Source organism: Hemicordylus capensis, chromosome 10 (assembly GCF_027244095.1).
Source record: "Hemicordylus capensis ecotype Gifberg chromosome 10, rHemCap1.1.pri, whole genome shotgun sequence".
In the NCBI taxonomy this organism is placed as follows: domain Eukaryota; kingdom Metazoa; phylum Chordata; class Lepidosauria; order Squamata; family Cordylidae; genus Hemicordylus; species Hemicordylus capensis.
Genome location: NC_069666.1, coordinates 18,371,467 through 18,390,741, shown reverse-complemented (window position 1 = coordinate 18,390,741; position 19,275 = coordinate 18,371,467). Strand labels below are relative to the sequence as shown.

At 47.9% G+C, this 19,275-nt stretch overlaps 1 protein-coding gene across 1 annotated transcript in view; it reads right to left on the bottom strand.

The window, feature by feature from the left end:
• LOXL1 (lysyl oxidase like 1) overlaps nt 1-18,800 on the bottom strand; it is a 33,206-nt gene extending 14,406 nt beyond the window's left edge. The window contains exon 1 of the mRNA XM_053271688.1: nt 17,245-18,800. Within this exon, the coding sequence (XP_053127663.1) occupies nt 17,245-18,445 (1,201 nt within the window). The 5' untranslated portion in view covers nt 18,446-18,800. The remainder of the gene's footprint in view (nt 1-17,244) is intronic.
• Nucleotides 18,801-19,275: the final 475 nt, after the last annotated feature.

Here is a 19,275-nt window from a genome sequence, read left to right as displayed (position 1 = left end):
AAAAAACTTTATCAGCAAAAGCTAAATATGTTTGATAGTTTGACATTCAGAGATGGGTGGTGGTTTCTAAGCTGTAATAGCCCATCATAAAGCAATACACAAATTAAGATCGTCCTCTGAGGAAAATACTATAAAAGTCTGAGCCTTATTATTGGGAGTTGTCATAATATTCATATCAGGTCTCCGGTTCATGATTTGACTAATCAATACCAGTATTGCTTTCGGTTTTTAAAATTGCTTTTCTGTGTGGCTGGATTCTGATTTGCAGACTACCTAGAGTGGTGAGATACCTAATATACTCTTAACTTTTATCCTTTGAGTTTGTGCTTCATTTTTCTAGCAATGAGCAAACAGCTAAACAAGACCCTGATCCTGATAGCTAAGCTCTGGCCAGGCAAGGCTATTGGGGAGTTAATCAATAAACTGGCACAGCCATACAAACCAATCACAGTTAGACAAAAATAAACTAGGGTTCTGCATGATGCCTGAATCCACCCTTAGAACTCTTGGAGGCAAGAGGTTTTGTTCATCCCAATTATAGCAAAGCAAGTTACATACTTGGATAGAAAATCCTATGTCCCTGAGCTTTCAATCTTCATAATGCAGAGCAGAGAGGGAGATAAAGAAGTTGCATGGCTAGTGGAGAATGCAGTAGGGATGTGCCAGAAATTCGACTGAACCAATTCATACTTGAAACTGCTTGAACATAATGGGATTTGTTTGAATAGATTCAAATGTGCCTGAACTTGAATTGAATTTGCTCGAATTCAACGTGAATTCGATTTGAATTTGCCTGTATTCGAATCAATTTGAAGGAATCTCTTTCTGTGCAAGCAGTTTCGAGCTGAATCAATTTGGCCACATTTTTTGCACATCCCTAGAATGCAGGCAGAGCAGGGAGGAGGAAGTGAAAGATCCCTGAGCGTATCAAAGGTCCTTCTTTCAGCTGAACAAAATTAGCTGGCCCGGGGAAGGTTGTGAGGAAGGCACAAGCCTCCCTGCCTCCCCCACACATGATCTGGATCCTGACCAGGGCTCTGCTGCTCACACGGCCTCACAAGAGCCAGGGTGGTGAGTGGTGTGGCAAAGGAGAGACAGGGGGAGGATGTCCAGCCTCTAGTAAGCCCTCAATGAACCATGCAAGTGCATGGTCCATTGGGGGAATGCCTGGTGGTTGGGTCACTCAACCCCCTCAACTCTATGGTGAGTATGGCTGCCGGCAGCCTGCTCACCCACAGGAGCCAGGAGTGAGTTAGGAGGTTCACGCACATCCTCCAACCTCACTTTTAGCCTGGCTTTAGAACCCAGGCTACCCAGCTGAGGAGCACCAGGGCTAGTCCCAGTCCTGGAGGTTCACACAACCAGGTCTATCTGGGTAGGGTTGAGCTAGCCTGGGTAGAGCTGGTTGTGTGAATGGCCTGTCAGTCTACCAATCAGAGAAAGCCAGAGCAGAGGGAAAGACAACAAGAAGGAGGGAAATAAAGAGGAAGATCCTTCCTCATGATCTCTCCTCCTAATGCCCCTAGTGGTCACTAGATTAGAAGGTGTAAATAAACGATGCAACTGGAGCTGGGTCTCCAACAGACATGCCCTGTAGAATGATATCAAACCCATGGTGCATGGGGGGGGGGCTGGAGGTCCCCGCCCCATGTCATTGTCTTATTGAAAGCTGCCCCCCAATCCACTGCAGAGCTAGTCTTGTGGTAGGAAGCATTAATGGTCCCCTTTGCTAAGCAGGGTCCACCCTGGTTTGAACTGGAATGAGAGACTATGAGGCGAATCTCACAATCAGTGAGACCCGCCAGAGGGGGTTCTGTGGGGAGAGTGGGCTTAGCCGGAAGTTCCAGGATGCCCCGTGTGAGCGCAAGGGGCATCCTGGAGAGACCCCCGAGCCCAGGAGACTGCTTGCAGCCTCCCTACTGGGGGTCTCCTTGTGTGTTGCGGAATCGTGGTGCGGAGCCATGGCATGGCAATACACAATCAGGAAGCCCAGGTTAGTGAAGCGCTTGCTCCGCTAATCTGGGCTAAGGGGAGGGCTACTTTGGCGGGCTAGCCGCCAGGGAACCACAGGGGTTGCCTGCGAGTATGCTGGTTCTCATAATGACTGGAAAGTGGGCTAAGCTCCCTTGGCCCACTTTCCAGTGATCGTGAGAGTACCCTCTATATGTGTGAGCACTGAAAGAGATTCCCCTTAGGGGATGGGGCTGCTCTGGGAAGAGCACCTTCCTGCTCGCATGCAGAAGGCGCCAGGTTCCCTCCCTGGTGGCATCTCCGGATAGGGCTGAGAGAGATTCCTGCCTACAACCTTGGAGAAGCCGCTGCCAGTCTGTGAAGACAATAATGAGCTAGATGGATCAATGGTCTGACTTGGTAGAAGGCAGCTGCCTATGTTCCTAAGCAGCTATGTGCCTCTAAAGCCACATCTATCATCTCGAGCTCTTTGGCCAAAAGTCAGGATAGAAGTGTAATAAATACAAAAACAAACATTTCTGGATGGGCCACAGCTGTGCCAAAGTGTTTCTTGGCACCATTTGTAGGTGCCTTCATGTTTTGATTGGCCCTTACAGTCCATCTGCATGTTCAGGAAAAGCACATGGTACAGTCTTCCCAGGGCAAGCACATGGTACAGTCTTCACTTCAAACATGCAAGTGGAGGATCACGTATTGGGATGCTCTCTTGGGTCGATAATTCCTTGCACCCAGAAAATGAATGCATCAGGAAGAAAGCTAGGTTGGAGCCCATTTTTCCTACAGAGTTGTTTTGCATGAACAGGGTTTCTTTTTTGTTTTGTTTTACACGAATGCCCTCTTCTAGCCAGATTCTGAAGTGGTACAATCACAGGGAGTCTATGCCACATGCTTCTGGGGGCCAAATGTGTAAAGCAGCTTGAGGAGCTGCTTTGTATACAATGGTTCACACAGCAGCACTTTCAAAAGATGCTTCAGAAGGCAGAACAGCACATGCCGTGAGACTGGTGAATAACTTGCTGTGTGGTTACAGCCGCTTGTGACAAGCATTACAGGTTCCCAGAAAGCAGATTTACTTCATATGGTTTGCCACAAACCATATGGAAATCTTGTATTATCAATGTAGATGTTGCGGCACTCATGGGGAAAGAAGAAGCTGCCTTATAGGATTAAGGATTTGTCATTTTTTAAACCCCCACCCCCAAATTGATTAGATACACAAGCAACTGGATTCTTCAATAGCATCTATATTGCTTCTGACTTGTGCATGCACTGCTTGCACTTACTGCTGGAGAACTGAGTTCATGTTTATTACTACTACTACTACTACTACTACTACTACTACTACAGTAATCCCACGCCAACCACGGGTTTCCCAATCACGGTTTTAAATATCTGCGAGTGGGAAATTGTGGCAGGTCTCACCAACCGCGACCTGAGTATCTGCGGTTTGGTGAGATTTTGGGACAATCTAGGTTTAAAAAAAAAAAATCCAGGGGTCAGAGGGAGATTTTCAGGATCAGGGTATGATTTTTGAGGGTTTGAGAGTGATTTGGGGGCCCTGGGTGATTTTGGGGACCCAAGGAGTGGTTTTGGGGGCTCCGGGGTGATTTTCAAGGGTTCAGGAGTGATTTATTTTCTATTTTCAACTGTAGTTTGTAGTATTTTCACGACCATGATTCCCCTAATGCCCTGTTTCCCATTGAATTTAATGCCTTGCCAACCATGAATTCACCAACCACAAGGTTTTCCAGGAACAGAGCATGACTTGTCCCCTTGGCTAAGCAGGGTCCACCCTGGTTGCATATGAATGGGAAGCTACATGCGTGAGCACTGTAAGATATTCCCCTTAGGTGATGGAGCTGCTCTGGGAAAAACATCAAGGTTCCAAGTTCCCTCCCTGACAGCATCTCCAAGATAGGGTTGAGAGAAATTCCTGCCTGCAACCTTGGAGAAGTTGCTGCCAGTCTGTGTAGACAATACTGAGCTAGATGGATCAATGGTCTGACTCAGTATATGGCAGCTTCCTATGTTCCTATGTACATCTGGTTGACCACAGCATGGGAACTCCTGGTCTAGAGAGTCATGAAAACAGAGAAAAACAAAGGCCAGAATATTTTGATGGAATCAGTATTGCTTAATTCAGATAGTTTATGCCTTAAGGATAAAGAAAGCATCAGTATGTACTCTTGCTTTGTAGAAGTAAAATGCACCAATGGAGTGCACAGTGATTCTAGGCACACACACGTGCACATGCACACACACTCGACCATACAAGACAGAATTCAGCCCACCTCCAATCTAGGACACTGTCTGCAGCTTTTAGTGGGCGCACCATCATCGGCCTCGAATATGTTTTTCCTAGAGCAAAAAAGAACACTGCCTTCTTGTTTCTTGGGCTGCTCTCCCCAGAGGAATCACGTCACTGCCTTGGCCCTTGTTTCCTGTCTCTCTGCTTGGTCATTCCTGGTGATGTAATCCCACAGGGGATTCTCGCATAAAGGGAAGTCAGAGGTGGGTGATGGGAAAACTGTTGCTTTAACTCAGCCACCCCCTTAAAAAAATAAAATTGAGGCCACCCCTTCCAGCAAGTTGTCAGCATTTTAGGGGAAGAAAGCTTTTATGAGTAAGGCTGAAATCCAATACATGCTTACCATGGAGTCAACGCAACTGAAATGTGAGACATGCTTCTTGTGCATACATAGGACTGCAGTTTCAGTGACTTAATGCTTATGTTTCTCTTCTCCCCATTAAGGATTTGTCATTTTTAATTTCCCCCTCATAATAAATGATATAGAAAAACAAGTAACTGGACCCCTCCATGTTTTCTCTGACTGTTGCATGCATCGCTTGCACTTAAGAACATAAGAACAGCTCTGCTGGATCAGGCCCAAGGCCTATCTAGTCCAGCATCCTGTTTCACATAGTGGCCCACCAGATGCCTCTGAGGAGCCCACAGGCAAGAGGTATGTGCATGCCTCTCTCCTGCTGTTGCTCCCCTGCAACTGGTATTGAGAGGCATCTTACCTCTGAGCAGTAGCAGCTGGTGGGCACTGGTACAGGATGGGCAGGGGAAAACCTGGTCACCGAGGCAGAAGCCTATGCCCTCCCTTTCCTCCACAGCAGCGGGCTTGGGTATTTACCCAAGCCTGCCAGCATTGAGGAAAACAGAAAGTGGGGGGAAAGCAGAAAAGCAGGGACAAAAGTAAAAAACAGAATAGTTTTGTGGGGTGGGAGGGAAGAAGGCAGAAAGCAAAAAAGCCAGGGCAAGAAGCAGGGAGAAGGCAGAAAGGCAGAAAGAGGGACAGAAGGGAGAAAGCAAGGATTGCATCCGCCCCCCCACCAAACAAGCCAGTAAAAAATCAGACTTACTGGCAGCCCAGGAATCCTCCAGAGCAGGGAGTTCCCCGGAGCCCCTCCTCCCCTGCCTGCAACATCCTCTTTTGGTCTGATTGGCTGAAACAGCTGCTCCAGCCAATCTGATTCCTAGGGGCTCCTCCTGGCACTGCACCCCAGGAAGAAGAGGAAACGGTATTAAAAATATTCTCCCTGAAGCAACCAGGAAGTGCATTTTAACCCATTATTTTAGTTCTTCCTGGGGACAGTGTCAGGAGGAGCCCCCTAGGAATCAGATTGGCTGGAGCAGCTTGAGTAGCAGCTGTTCCAGCCAGTAAGATCAAAAGAAGATGTTGCAGGCAGAGAGGAGGGGCTGGAAGAAGCTCCATGCTCTGGATGTTTCCCCGGCTGCCTGGTAAGTCTGGTTTTAGCATGTAATAGCTTTATGGGGAGGGGGCACTGCCCCACCAGCCCTTACTGACCAGCCACCACTGCTCAATTATTCTAAGAATAGGCTGTAGAACCCCAGTGATTTTCAGACAAGTGTTTAAGGACCACCCTTCGGTCCTACTCCAAGGCTGTTTTCTCTGTGCATTATATCACGCTCACACCACACAGCAGTTTATACCTGCTGTTTTAATATTTTGGGCCGCAGAACAGAACTGAAAAGAAATTTGACATACGTCCAGAATTGTGGATGAGCCTTCACAAGTCACACCTGAAATGTCTCAAGGGCAGAGTTTCCATATTCTGAAAGCAAAGTCCCGAGGCGGAGATACAAGGCAGCGGACACATTCTAGGAACTCAAGCCGCTCATTGCAAGGGGCTAGTGGCCTGTTTCCCCCCGACCACCGCTGTACCAACCACCCCTCTCTCCTCCCAGCCCTGCGCCATCTTGCCACCTCCACGGTGGCTCCTAAAGCACCAGGAGCCACAAATAGACATTTGTCCTTCACTTTGTTATCTCCCCTAAGCAATAGTCTACTGGATGGGTGGGTATATACACTGTATATATGTATGTATATATGGATATGGATATGGATATGGATATGGATATGGATATAGATATAGATATAGATATAGATATAGATATAGATATAGATATAGATATAGATATAGATATAGATAGATAGATAGATAGATAGATAGATAGATAGAAAGAAAATTAATGCATACATACATAGAGAGGCCTTTTCGTACAGGGAACAATCTTATTTATTAATTATTATTTTTCTATGTGAGAACTTTGAGAACTTGTGTTGAAAAGCAGTAGTAGTAATATGCAGGGCTGAATAGGAACTATGGCTCTCCCCTGGCTAAATAATTATTTCTTTATCATTTATAAGAGAGATATAAGATCTCTTATATCAAATATAAGAGAGCTGCCTCTTTAAAAGGTGTCTCTTTGCCAATGTTGCTTGTACATATAGCTAGGACTGGCAAATGTTACAGACCAGGTCCGACTGGTATACCAGATATGCTAGCTAGTATACAAAACAGGTCTGGACCAAGTTCTTTTATATTGGTGACCACGTTTGATCTGGATGCAAAGAAGAAAGGAAATCAAAACCGGTCCTCAAGATTCAATGGGCTTTATTGAGTATAACAACATAATCTAGCAAGCAGAAAGCAGAACATTCTATCAATATTGCTAACAGTATTTCTTAACCAGCACCAATATTCACCCGTGTGCCTCACTACCTTATGTGTGTGTAATTAAATCTTCCTAGAGTCTAATACAATTCAAATACAGGCAGAAAAGAAAGGGGGAGGGATGAAGGCTGCAGGCTGGCATGGTTTTGGGGAGGTTAGTAGAGGAAAAGAAGGGAGGGAAGGAGAAAGGAGCAGGGAAGGATGGAGGGGATTCCAAGGCCTATAAAGGGGCAGCATATTTACCCAGGATCAGAGGTTTGAAAGCGGAGAATCACTTCAGTTGAAGGAGTGAGGCGCTGGTGGAGACAGGAGCTGTGCAGTTGCTCAGATCAGGCAGCTTGGGCAGCAAAACTCAGGCATTGCTGTAGTTTCTGTTCATGGACAGAATTCCTGCTTGGCCCCACGGCTTTGGCAGCAAACTCTGGGATCCTGTGAGCAGCTTTGCTGTAGGCAAAGATTGCTAAACTCTCTGTCTCAGAAGCCTCATTCTTATAGTGTTTTTCTCTTTTATCTATACAAATCTCATCTTTTCCTGGGTTCCCCAGAAGGGGTGACAAAGCTGTTACTTCCAGGACAATGTCTTTTAATTACTCAGGATATTGGCTAGTTCAGAGAATTCTGAATCTCATCTTCTGCAAACTGTGCACTCAGGAAGGGTGGGGGGAAGCAAGTGTTAGTGGAAAGACTAAATCTACAGGTGTTCTCCCAGGATGGAATTTCTATAGACAGCAACTGAGTAATCCCCCTTGGGGCATGGCAGAGCCAATCATTGACAATGATTAGCATAGATTTCTTGCCAGGATGGGGGAGTTCAGCCCCTGGCCTCTTCCATAGACATTATCTGATAGTGAGTTATATTTTAGCATATTGATTAGCTCAGGCCCAGCCCTTTGTGTTTTGTTAAGTATCCAGTTCACAATGCAATGCTGGAATGTCTCACCCAGAGGCAAAGCAGGCAGTTCACCCAATTTACAAAACAATGCTGGATTCCTCCTGCTCCAGAGAGTAGTTTGACCTGGGTGCCAGTTCACCTCGAGTTCAGGTATCATTTCTTAATAAACTGAAATCAGACACAGGCCTATATTTCACCATACTTCTGAGTTGGTACCTCTGGTTCTGATATGTTATAGATTGTTCATAACACAAATTCCACTCTTGATCTTTTGCCTGCTGAAGATACTGCGTCAAAAATGTTTAGGGTGAGTCGTCATCAGGAGGAGAGCTGGCCTTGTGGTAGCAAGCATGGCTTGTCCCCTTTACTAGCAGGGTCCACCCTGGTTTGCATTTGAATGGGAGACTACATGTGTGAGCACTGTCAGATATTCCCTTGAGGGGATAGGGTCCCTCTGGGAAGAACACCTGCTTGCTTGTATGCAGAAGGTTCCAAGTTCCCTCCCTGGCAGCATCTCCAAGATAGGGTTGAGAGAGATTCCTGCCTGCAACCTTGGAGAAGCTGCTGCCAGTCTGGGTAGACAATACTGAACTAGATGGTCCAATGGTCTGACTCAGTATATGGCAGCTTCCTGCATCCCTGTGTCATTTTTCAGGGTTCACCACCCTTCCTAGAGTCACTCACATCAGGAAGGGGGTAAGCTCTGGTTCAATCCCTGGCAGCATCTCCAAGACAGGGCTGAGAGAGAATCCTGCCTGCAACCTTGGAGGAGCCGCTGCCAGTCTGTGTAGACAATACTGAGCTAGAGGGACCAATGGTCTAACTCAGTATATGGCAGCTGCCGATGTCCCTTTGCCATTCTTCAAGATTCTTCCATGGAGCCACTCATAGCAGAAAGGGGCAAGCCCCTCTCCCCACAATATCCTATCCCCACCTTCTCTGGCTCCAGCCCTGCCCAGTGTTCAAATGACATCGACATGCTATGATAAAGGGTTTTTAAATGAACAATGTTATCAGCTCCTTAATACAATCTGGGAACATCTGGGCATGTTAAGCGCAGCTCCTTCTCCAGTGGAATGGGCAGCTCTTCTGAAATGCTGCGCAGACATTGTTTATAGGAGGGGGATTTAAGTAACTGAAGCTGCACGGGGAATTTTCGATAAGCCAGAAATGGATGACTCAGACGGGAAAGCCTCCAAGACACAGATGCTGCCCCTTCTGTGAAAACTGTCAAGGAAACTTTAGGCCACACCAGGTCAAGATCTTGGTGTGACCTCCCATCAGAAAGCCAAGGAAGCACCAGCCTCAAGATGAGTGCAGCAGGAGTGAGGAGGAGGTCAGAGGTCCGGTGATCTCGCCAGCACCTTACTCTCTGGGAGCCAAATCATCTCTTAAATAAAAAGAAGCAGCGGGGATGGTGAAAATCGCCCCCACACCCACACAGTGAATCAAAATCCCGGTGGGAATTCAAGACAAATATGTTTGGCTGAGTGGTTGCTAAGTGACCATCATACATATACAGAAATAAAAAGAAAATAAATCTAATCAGAGACATGTGGAGAGAGCGAGCAAAAGCAGGGAATAGCCAGCTCCAAGCAAAGGAGCATAGGCAGCTGCCATAGACAGAGTCAGACCCTTGGTCCATCTAGCTCAGAATTGTCTGCACAGGCTGGCAGCGTCTTCTCCAAGGTTGCAGGCAGGAATCTCTCTCAGCCCTGTCTTGGAGATGCTGCCAGGGAGGGAAATTGAATCTCCTGCATGCAAAGCAGACGACCTAGAGAATGTGCTAAAATGAAGGACTGGGAATGCCCACTGAAAAGCCCTGGTTCCTTCTAAAGGGCCTTGGAATGTGCTGAATTCTCACAGTCAGCAGCCATTTGGAAATTCCTTGCATTCCTATGAGCCTTTGGAAGAAGAAACATTGGAAGCTGCTTTCTACCGAGTCCAACCATTGATCCATCTAGCTCAATATAGTCTGTACAGACTGGCAGTGGCTTCTTCAGGGTTACAAGCCAAGGTTACAGGACTCGAATGGTATGAAACCCAACTGCTTTTCATCTGTCTCACAAAGGAGAAAAGACTGACCAAGTTGGAACATGTTTCTGTGCAGTGGGGGTAACTTTTCATAATATATTAAGACTGCCATCTTCTCTGTTCTGGGAAGCGGGTTTCGTTTCTTTTTGGATGGGAGATGTAGGAAGCTGCCATATACTGAGTCAGATCATTGGTCCACCTAGCTCAGTGCTGTCTACCCAGGCTGACAGGGGCTTCTCCAAGGTTGCAGGCGGGAGTCTCTCTCAGCTCTACCTTGGAGGTGCTGCCAGGGAGGGAACCTGGAACCTTCTTCATGCAAGCATGCAGGTGCTCTCGCCAAAGCATCCCCCTCCCTTAAGAGGAATCTTTTCCAGAGCTCACGCATGTAGTTTCCCATTCAAATGCAAACCTGGGCTGACCCTGCTTATCAAAGGCCAGCTCTCCTCGGGATGCCTCTGCTCATCAGGAGGGGCACGCAAGATCTGCAGAAGGCAGTCTTCCCTTTTCAAATAGCAGAGGACCACTAGAAGATTTCGAGCCGGGCACTTCCATCTTCAGCACTCCAGGTGTTGGACTACAACTCCCATCACCCCAGCTCTAATGGCCAATAGTCAGGGATGATGGGAGTTGTAGTTTGACATCTGCAGGAGGTCCAAAGCTGTGCAGCCCTGATTTAAAGGGTGCAGGCCTCTACTCCATAGCTCCTCAGCTACTCAGTAGCAGCTCCCCATGTGGTTTGTGAAACATCTGGCCTTCTGTGCTGCTACTGTTTTTCCTGCCACCCACCTTTGCTTGCCCTCAAACTCGGGGGCGTTCGGAATCAGGGAGACCCCATTCCGGACTTCTCTCCAGAGAGGAACAGAATGGGGCCTCCCAAGCCCAATGGGCACTCTCCATTGAGTTTGAGAGGCGCTCAGAAAGAGGGAGGCCCCATTCTGGACCTCTCTGGAGAGAGGAACCGTATAGGGCCCTGAGCCCTCTTGAAAGTGGCAGCACAAACATTAAAAGGTGAGGAGAGTTGGTCTTGTGGTAGAAAGCACAACTCTCCCCTTAGCTAAGCAGAGTCTGCCCTGGCTGCATATGAATGCAGGGGCGTATCTAGGGTGGGGCAGGCAGGGCACGTGCCCTGGGCACCACTTGAAGGGGGGCGCCATTTCTTAAAATGATTATTATTATTATTATTTTTAAAAAGGCTGCTGAAAACAAATTGGCCACCGCGCATGCTCAAATGGCCTCTTTGAGGCCCTAGGCCATACCAGGCCTCACAGAGGCCATTTGAGAATGTGTGGTGGCCATTTTGTTTTCAGCTGCCATTTTTTAAAAAATATATATTTTTAAAAATGGCCACTGCACATGCTTAAATGGTCCCTGTGAGGCCCTAGAGGCCAGCAGGGGGGAGGGGGAACCTTTGCAGACCCCCCAGCCTTTAGAAGCCCCCCAAAGGGGCTACAGGATTTTTTTTAAAAAATATAATATAAGTCACTGTACACATATTCAGATATGTGACTTGTATGTGACGTTCAGACTTGTATTTTTCCGTTGATATTATGGTAAAGTTATCTGAAAGATGGATGTCAGATGTTTGGACAGGGGGTGCAATTTTAATGATTGCTCTAGGCGCTATTTTCCTTAGATACGCCTCTGTATGAATGGGAGACTTGATGTGTGAGCCCTGGAAGATATTCCCCTCAGGGGATGGAGCTGCTCTGGGAATAGCAGAAGGTTCCGAGTTCCTTCCCTGGCAGCATCTCCAAGATAGGGCTGAGAGAGATTCCTGCCTGCAACCTTGGAGAAGCCGCTGCCCGTCTGTGTAGACCAGGGATTCTCAACGTTTGGGTCCCCAGATGTAATTGGACTTCAAATCCCATAATTCCCAACCAAAGGCCACTGGGACTGGGGATTATGGGAGTTGAAGTCCAATAACATCTGGGGACCCACACGTTGAGAAACCCTGGTGCAGACAATACTGAGCTAGATGGACCAAGGGTCTGACTCAGTATATGGCAGCTTCCTATGTTCCTATGCTCTCTATTGCAGGGTTCCCAGGAAGGGGCAGGAATGCTTGAGGAGTGCCCATGGGGAGGGCAAGCAGGGTGACCACTCCAGGCCCCACTTTTTAAATCCCCATTAATGGAAGAGGCCTCACATTGGCTGATTTGCCACAGGCCCTGCACCCCACCAGAGCTCTTGAAGGACAGCCCTGCCCAGGGGTTACTTACTGCAGAAGGGGAGGGAGGCTCGTGAAGACCGTCCTCCTCTGTTTCTGATTGGCTGGCTATGCACTGATGCTCAGCATATCACTCCCCTTAGCCTGACTGACAAACTGTAGCAAATCACCTTGTAGTACTCCTATTGATCCTATTCATCTGAAATAAGTGGCTTAAATGCAGCTTAGTGTGGATGCGAGACAGTTAATGGAGTAGTATGGTCTAATAACTGCAACATTACAGACACACACACCTCTGAGCTGAAGGTTTGTGACAGAAAGGGTGCACTTGTTTAAAAAGAGGTTGGGAACCCCTGCTTGCTCCTTCCTTCCTTCCTTCCTTCTCTCTTCCTCCCTCCCTTCCAAGGGTAATGGAATCAGGCATGTTACCACTTTTTTAAAATGACTAGCCATAAGCAAATTTTTAAGTTGCTGTTATAGATACCTAATGGCTAGAGAATGTTTCCTACCATATAACTATATATTTTTTACAATGTTAGGTTACATTCTGCAACAGAACCGGAATCAATATCCAAAAATTCTGATCCTGTTACTGACACATTTGGCACATTTCAGACACTATAGTATTAGGGCTTTGTAAAAAAAAATATGGCTTTGTTGTGGGTGTTCTCTTGCCAGGAGGGATATATAACATCAACTTGAAAATTTGTTGTAAACCGCCCAGAGACGTAAGTTTGGAGTGGTATAACAATATGTTAAATAAAATAAAAATAAAATATGTTAAAGAAATAAATATTAAATAAAATCTGCTATGGCTACAGTCATTGAAAACGTGGTAACATGCCTGATTCCGTTACCCTTGGAATTGCCCTAAGTCACTATTTTGTGCTGTAGCTTACAAGTAGAAAGAAAGAAAGAAAGAAAGAAAGAAAGAAAGAAAGAAAGAAAGAAAGAAAGAAAGAAAGATCCTGGCAGCCTTATGTCTGTCCACCCCTGGTCAACACTGACTGGCAGCAGCTCTGACTGGCAGGAATAACGTACAGCAGGACAGATCCAGAAGAGAAAATGAGAAGCAGCCACTTGTGGCCACCTATTGCTTTCAGGCAAGCTACTTCATTCTACAACTCGTCCTGAACAATGGTCTTTCCCTCCCACAGGGTTTGGGTGGTCCGTCTTTGTTTACAGACACTCCTCCAACTCCAAAACAGTTGCTCTCCACCAACAGTACAGGCCACATGAGGCATGTTGTTGCCTGAGATGTAGAATGACAGTATCCCCCACTCCCCAGGTGGGAGTTCAGCATTCTGATTGTGTCACTGCCATGCTGATTCCGTTACCCGCATGCTGATTCCGTTACTGCCATGTTGAGGCTATGGCACAGATTATGCCTCCAAGACCAACAGCGGTGGTGGGGACATTCCTAGCTGAAGCTGAGGAGAAAGGATGTCCCCAGAGGGGCAAGGTGGGGGAAATGAACTGTGCCCCGGCAGGGCAAGGAAAGGAAGTGCAGGATTGGGTGACGCCCGTAGTGGCAGTGACTTGCTGCCCCTACATCCTCCCCACATCTGTGCCTGAGGTAGCTGCACCACCCTGCCTCAAAGGAAGGTTGCCCCTGGAGACACAAATACAAGGATCCGGCCTCGCAACAAACCCAGGCTCCACCTTTGCCTCCATATCAATCCAAGCAACATAAATTATAGGGAGCAGGGGCACTCTTCCCCCTGGACTTCCAGGGGGATGTCCAGGGCCCCCACACCACCTGGGCTTCCCCAAAGCCTCTTTAGTCCATCCTGGGTGGTGTGGCCGCTGCACCGCTGGCTAACGCTGCACCAGGCAGCCGAGCATGACTGGGTCCTGTGCTGGCTGGCCAGGTGTGACCTCTGCTTTCAAGACCGAGAGGGGAGTGGGGAAAGAAAGCGGCCAGATGGGAATATGTTAAGTGGCATGTTGAAATGTTTCTGCTAATGTATATTTGCATGGATTTACCTGTTTTATATTCTTACATTCTTGTGAGTCCAGTTGCTGTTTCTGCCCTCAAGAACCCACATGTTAAATACATGGCATGTGTCATGGTGTGTGTGTGTGTGTAGGGGAATGATGCTTAACTTGCTGTGGGGTGTGGGAGTGGGACTCCAAAGGTCTTTCGGTCCAGGCTCCAAAATTACCTAGGTGCACCTCTGATAGGGAGGGGAGCTAGTCTTGTGGTAGCAAGCATGAATTGTCCTCTTTGCTAAGCAGGGTCTGCCCTGGCCTACATTTGAATGGGAGACAACATGTGAGCATTGTAAGATATTCCCCTTAAGGGATGGGGCCGCTCTGGGAAGAGCATCTGCCTGCTTGCATGCAGAAGGTTCCATGTTCCCTCCCTGGCATCTCCAGATAGTACTGAGAGAGACTCCTGCCGGCAACCTTGGAGAAGCCGCTGCCTGTCTGTGTTGACAATACCGAGCTAGATGGACCAATGGTCTGACTCTGTATAAGGCAGCTTCCTATGTTCCAATGACAGCAACAAATACACCTGGGGGTCACCTGCTCATTCTCTAGTATGACAAATGTTATTACAGCCAGCAATGCCCTGTAGCTGCCTATGTCGAACAAGCAGATCAGTCTCTCCATAAAATAATAAATTTGACCGCTTGCTGACATTTTGCTACCAACCTGAAAGTCACCAGAACTTAGGGAGACTCCATCATTAAACTGCTGAGTTGGAATTGATAGGGAAGCTTGATTCCATCCATTTGAACATAAATACAGTCTCCCATCTCACAACATGAGCTGTCTTAACTTTGCATAGCTAGGAAGACGATGATATAACCAAGTATATATAATGCTATAACCAATGCCATAACCAAATAACCAATAACCGATGCTATAACCAAATAACCAATAACTGATGCTATAACCAAAGCCCATCTTGGGCTTTGTCCTTGTTTCTTACACTTAAGCCTGCCGTTGGATTCCCTGGAAAAGCATTGGTTTTTGAGTACTGATTTAGTGTATCCGTAAACTTGTAAATGGATGTAAAGTAAATTGTTGGAAGGGTTTTTTTTTTTTAAAAAATCACGGTTTCCATTTGTTTCTGTTTTTGCTTTTGTTTGTTTTCTGGTCTTGGACAGTAATAAACTGAATCTGAGGGCTGCATTTCCCTATAGACCAATTTTTGTATAGATTGCACTATATTGCTTATATCAGTTTGATTAGTTTTATCAGTTAGCTGACTTCCTTTATTTTTAAGCTATCCTGCTTTTGCCCTTTAGTATATCTTATAGCTTCTTTTGAATATTTTATACTTTTAAGACATTTTAGTGTTGATAGTTGTATGCATTTATGAATCTGTAATATTCATTGATAGCTGTATGCATTTATGATGAAACTTGCAATATGGCTTTGTTATCCAGAGGTGCTCTAACCCCCGGACTTTGGGGCCCTGGTCCGTGACCTCCATGGTCCGGGGCGGGGGGCGGGATCCTAAAAAAACAAAGCCACCGGACGGCTAAGGGTTAGCTGCAGTGGGGGGGGGGAGGGATGATCCGAGTAGTCGACTTCCTCCCCCCTGGCAGTGGCAATGGGGGGGAGCGACAGTGGGGCACGTCCTCTCTGCCCAGCGGCGGCTGTGAAGTGCGAGGCGTGCCTGCACAGTTAAGAAAAAGATCATCGCAAGTCTGTGATGTCACACGCTTGCGACGATCTTTTTCAGAATGGTGCAAGCACGCCTCGCAATTCACCGCAGCTGCTGGGCAGAGAGGACGTGCCCAGCGGTCGCTGAAAACTCTCCTTTTTAAAGAAGTGTCTTTTCATCTGGGTTCCAGTGTTAATCCATGTTCGTCCTGTCTGGCCTTTTATCTCCTGGCTGTTCTGCTTTCCTGTGTTGTTGTGTTCCTGAGCATCAGTGAGCTGGAGAGGTGGGGTAGAAAGAAGTTGAAACCGGGGCGGCCCTTTCATGAGGCAAGGTGAAGCGATCATCTCAGACGGTGGATTATTGGGGCATCCGCGGGGCAGCAAGATGGAGAGGCATCATACAGGTGCCTCAATAAACAGGTCAGATTGGTCCTGAAGAGCTGCCCCAATGCCAGCTGTGGGTCGGGGCAGCCTGCGGGGTGGGCAGGTGGGAAGCTGACATTGGAGCAGCTCTCCAGAACCGATCAGAGAAAAGAGAAGAGGAGGCTGCTGGCAACCTTCCTGTTGAACTTCCAAAGCTTTCCATGGTCAGCTTGGAAAGGGAGCTGACCCCTCCACCAGAAGCATGGGGCAAAACAGCATTTGGTACCTTGCCTCAGACACTGCAACACCTTGGCCACCCTTGGTTTAAGTAAATAATTGAACTGCATTCAATTTAAATTAAAAGTAGACCATGGGAGGAGATGTGCAAGATGCTACATCGTGAAGTCACTTTTCAGAGCTCTTGAAAGCTCTGCGGCAGATACGCTCAGTCGAATTTCCCACTGTAGAAATGATATCCCTGTTGCTCACATAGGAACATAGGAAGCTGCTTTATACCCACTGGTCCAACTATCTCAGGATTGTCTACACAGACTGGCAGCGGCTTCCCCAAGATTCCAGGCAGGAATCTCTCTCAGCCCTATCTTGGAGATGCTGCCAGGGAGGGAACTTGGAAGCTTTTGCATGCAAGCACGCAGGTGCTCTTCCCAGAGCGGCTCCATCCCCTGAGGGGAAATCTTGGCTTTTTACCTTTTTATATGATTGTTTCTCTACTGCTGCTGCTTTGTATTTTGTATGATTATTGTGCTTGTATTTTAAATCTTTTTAGTCATATCACTGGATTTATATTCTAGCTTAACATTTTAATCATGTAATTTTTATAGTCTTGTTTTAATTTTTCTGTGTGACCTGCCTTGGATTATTTTAATGAAAGGCGGTATGCAAATTTAACAATAAATAAAATGAAATAAAATAAAATAAAATCTTACAGTGCTGACAGGCAATCTCCCATTCAAATGCAAACCAGGGCAGACCCTGCTTAGCAAAGGGGGCAGTGCATGCTTGCTACCCCAAGGCCAGCTCTCCTCCCATGCTTGGGCTTCCTGAGAAGAGCAGAAGGGCAGTGAAGGCAAGGTGCTGCCTGTTCTCCCCCCATTCCCTGGGGAGCCAAGCTCGAGAACTACCCTCCAGTGCACTGCTTCCTCTCCTCTCCTCCCGAGCTCCCCTCCCCGACGCCATGGGGTTGGTGACTCACCCCGTCCATTCTGATTGGGTCTGTAGATGCTGCCCACGCTGACCCGGGCTTGATGAGTTCCTTGGCTGTCTGGAATCAGTTGAGGAGTCTCAGCATTCCGGATGGGAAGGTAAGGTTCGGGCCTAGGGACCCCATGGGGGTCTAAGGGCCGGAAAGGTGGCTGAGGCTCCACGCTGCGGGGAGGAACGTAGGGCTCCGCTGGCACGTCCCCAAAGGAGGGATATTGCCCCGCCCATGGCTCATTCCCATACCTGGTCCCGGCACTCACTGGAGCTCCAGAGTTGATATGCAAATTGTCCGCCACGGGAACTCCATGTCCCAAAGACTGTTGGTTCTGGGCTGATGCATAAGGGTCCTGGACGCTTTGGTCATAGCTAGTTCCAGTGTCATGGTAGAGGCTGTGGGAATACCTTCTGTCGAGGCCATCTGAGGGCTGAAGCTGTTGGGAGGCAGGCACGTAGGTCCTCTCCTGGGCGGGGTAGTACCCTTGTGCTCGATAGGGATTCTGGTCCTCACTATGCTCCTCGTATCTCACCCGGGGCTGGAAAGGGTACACCACGCCTGCGCTAGCTGCCGCCGCTGCCACAGCACCGCCCCCCATCCCCGTCGTGCGGTAGTAGGTGTAACTCTCGTCATAAGCGCGGGGCACCTGCGGGTCATAGGTCTCGTACTGGTTGGCAAAAGGTGGCTGGGGGTAAGAGCCCTGTGGGTAGAGTTGTCCAAACGAGGAATGCGAGAAGGAGGAAGAAGAGGCTGCCGAGCCGACCTGCCGCTGCCGATTGGGTGACCGGGGCCGTTGGGAGTTGGCGCTACTGTCTCCAGTGGGCCCGTCCCGCCAGTTGTCTGGCACCTGCCCAAAGCCAAATGGGTGCCGTGTGTGTCCCCGGATGGTGTCGGAGCTGGCCCTGACCGGCAAGGTGGGGGCCTGCCGCCTGGTGTTCCCCGGAGCCCTCCTGCCTTGGTTGGTGGCAGCGTCGGCCAGCATGACCCTTGCACTGCTGTCTGCCCTCGCATGGCTTGCGGGCACGTACTCGGAGCCCGTGTTGAGGAGGCTGTAGAGCCTGCCGTTGTTCTCCCACTGAATCATCTGCCTCCAGTGTCCGCCATTTTCATGGTTGCCCTGGGGATGTTGCCCTTGGACCAGAAGGGAGACACCACAGCCTAGCAAAACCCACAGGTCCCAGAAGGGGTGAGATGACATGGCGAGCAAGATCCAAATGGTCAACCCTGGTGGCTGGTTTGGGGAGGAAAAAACGTGGAACCGTAGCCTGGATGCGGTGCTTTGGCAGTTTGAGTCTCCTTTCTCTCCACAACCGTCCTCGCTTCCTCGGCTGAATCAGTCTCAACTCTGTCCATTCCTTGCTTGTTTTAAGCTGCTGGGGTGGTCTCCTGCAAACTCCATGCCCAGCTCATGAAGGCGAAGAGGCAGCAAAGAACGAAGCTTTTCAGATCTCAAAAGGGCCCAGAAACCTTTTTCTGTGGGGTTTCCCTCCACATTGCTGCGCTTCACGTTCGTTTCTCCCACTTGCTCTTTCCCTGCTGGCTGGACGGCTTTGCTCCTGATCTGAATGAATAAGCAACAGGCTCTAAAAAATGTTGGAAAGTTTCAGGAGCATTTGTAAGTGTCTGCTACGCAGGGTCCTAAAAACCTTCCCGTTTCCCTGTGATCGCTTCCCAGTTAACACTTGGAGCAGACGGTTGGAATAGAATGTTTCAGAGCAAAATCCCCATTAATGGATAACAAAACAACCTTTGTTTTCAGCATACAAGGAATCTAAAATGTATTGCATACTCTGCAATCAGTGACCCTAAGAAATTTCCTTTGATTATTTTTAGGATCAGGGCCATTAAATGAGAGTTTTGCTTCCCGTTCAGTCCTTTGGTCAACTTTGAGAAAGTCCTTTTCCTTTCTCATTTCCTCTTTTTGCGCCAGGGTTAACCAAGAAGATCTTTGATTGCCTCTTTTACCTGAAGAACAATCCTTGATGTACATCGCTAGCATTGTGTGCAACACTAACCCTTTAAGGCTCA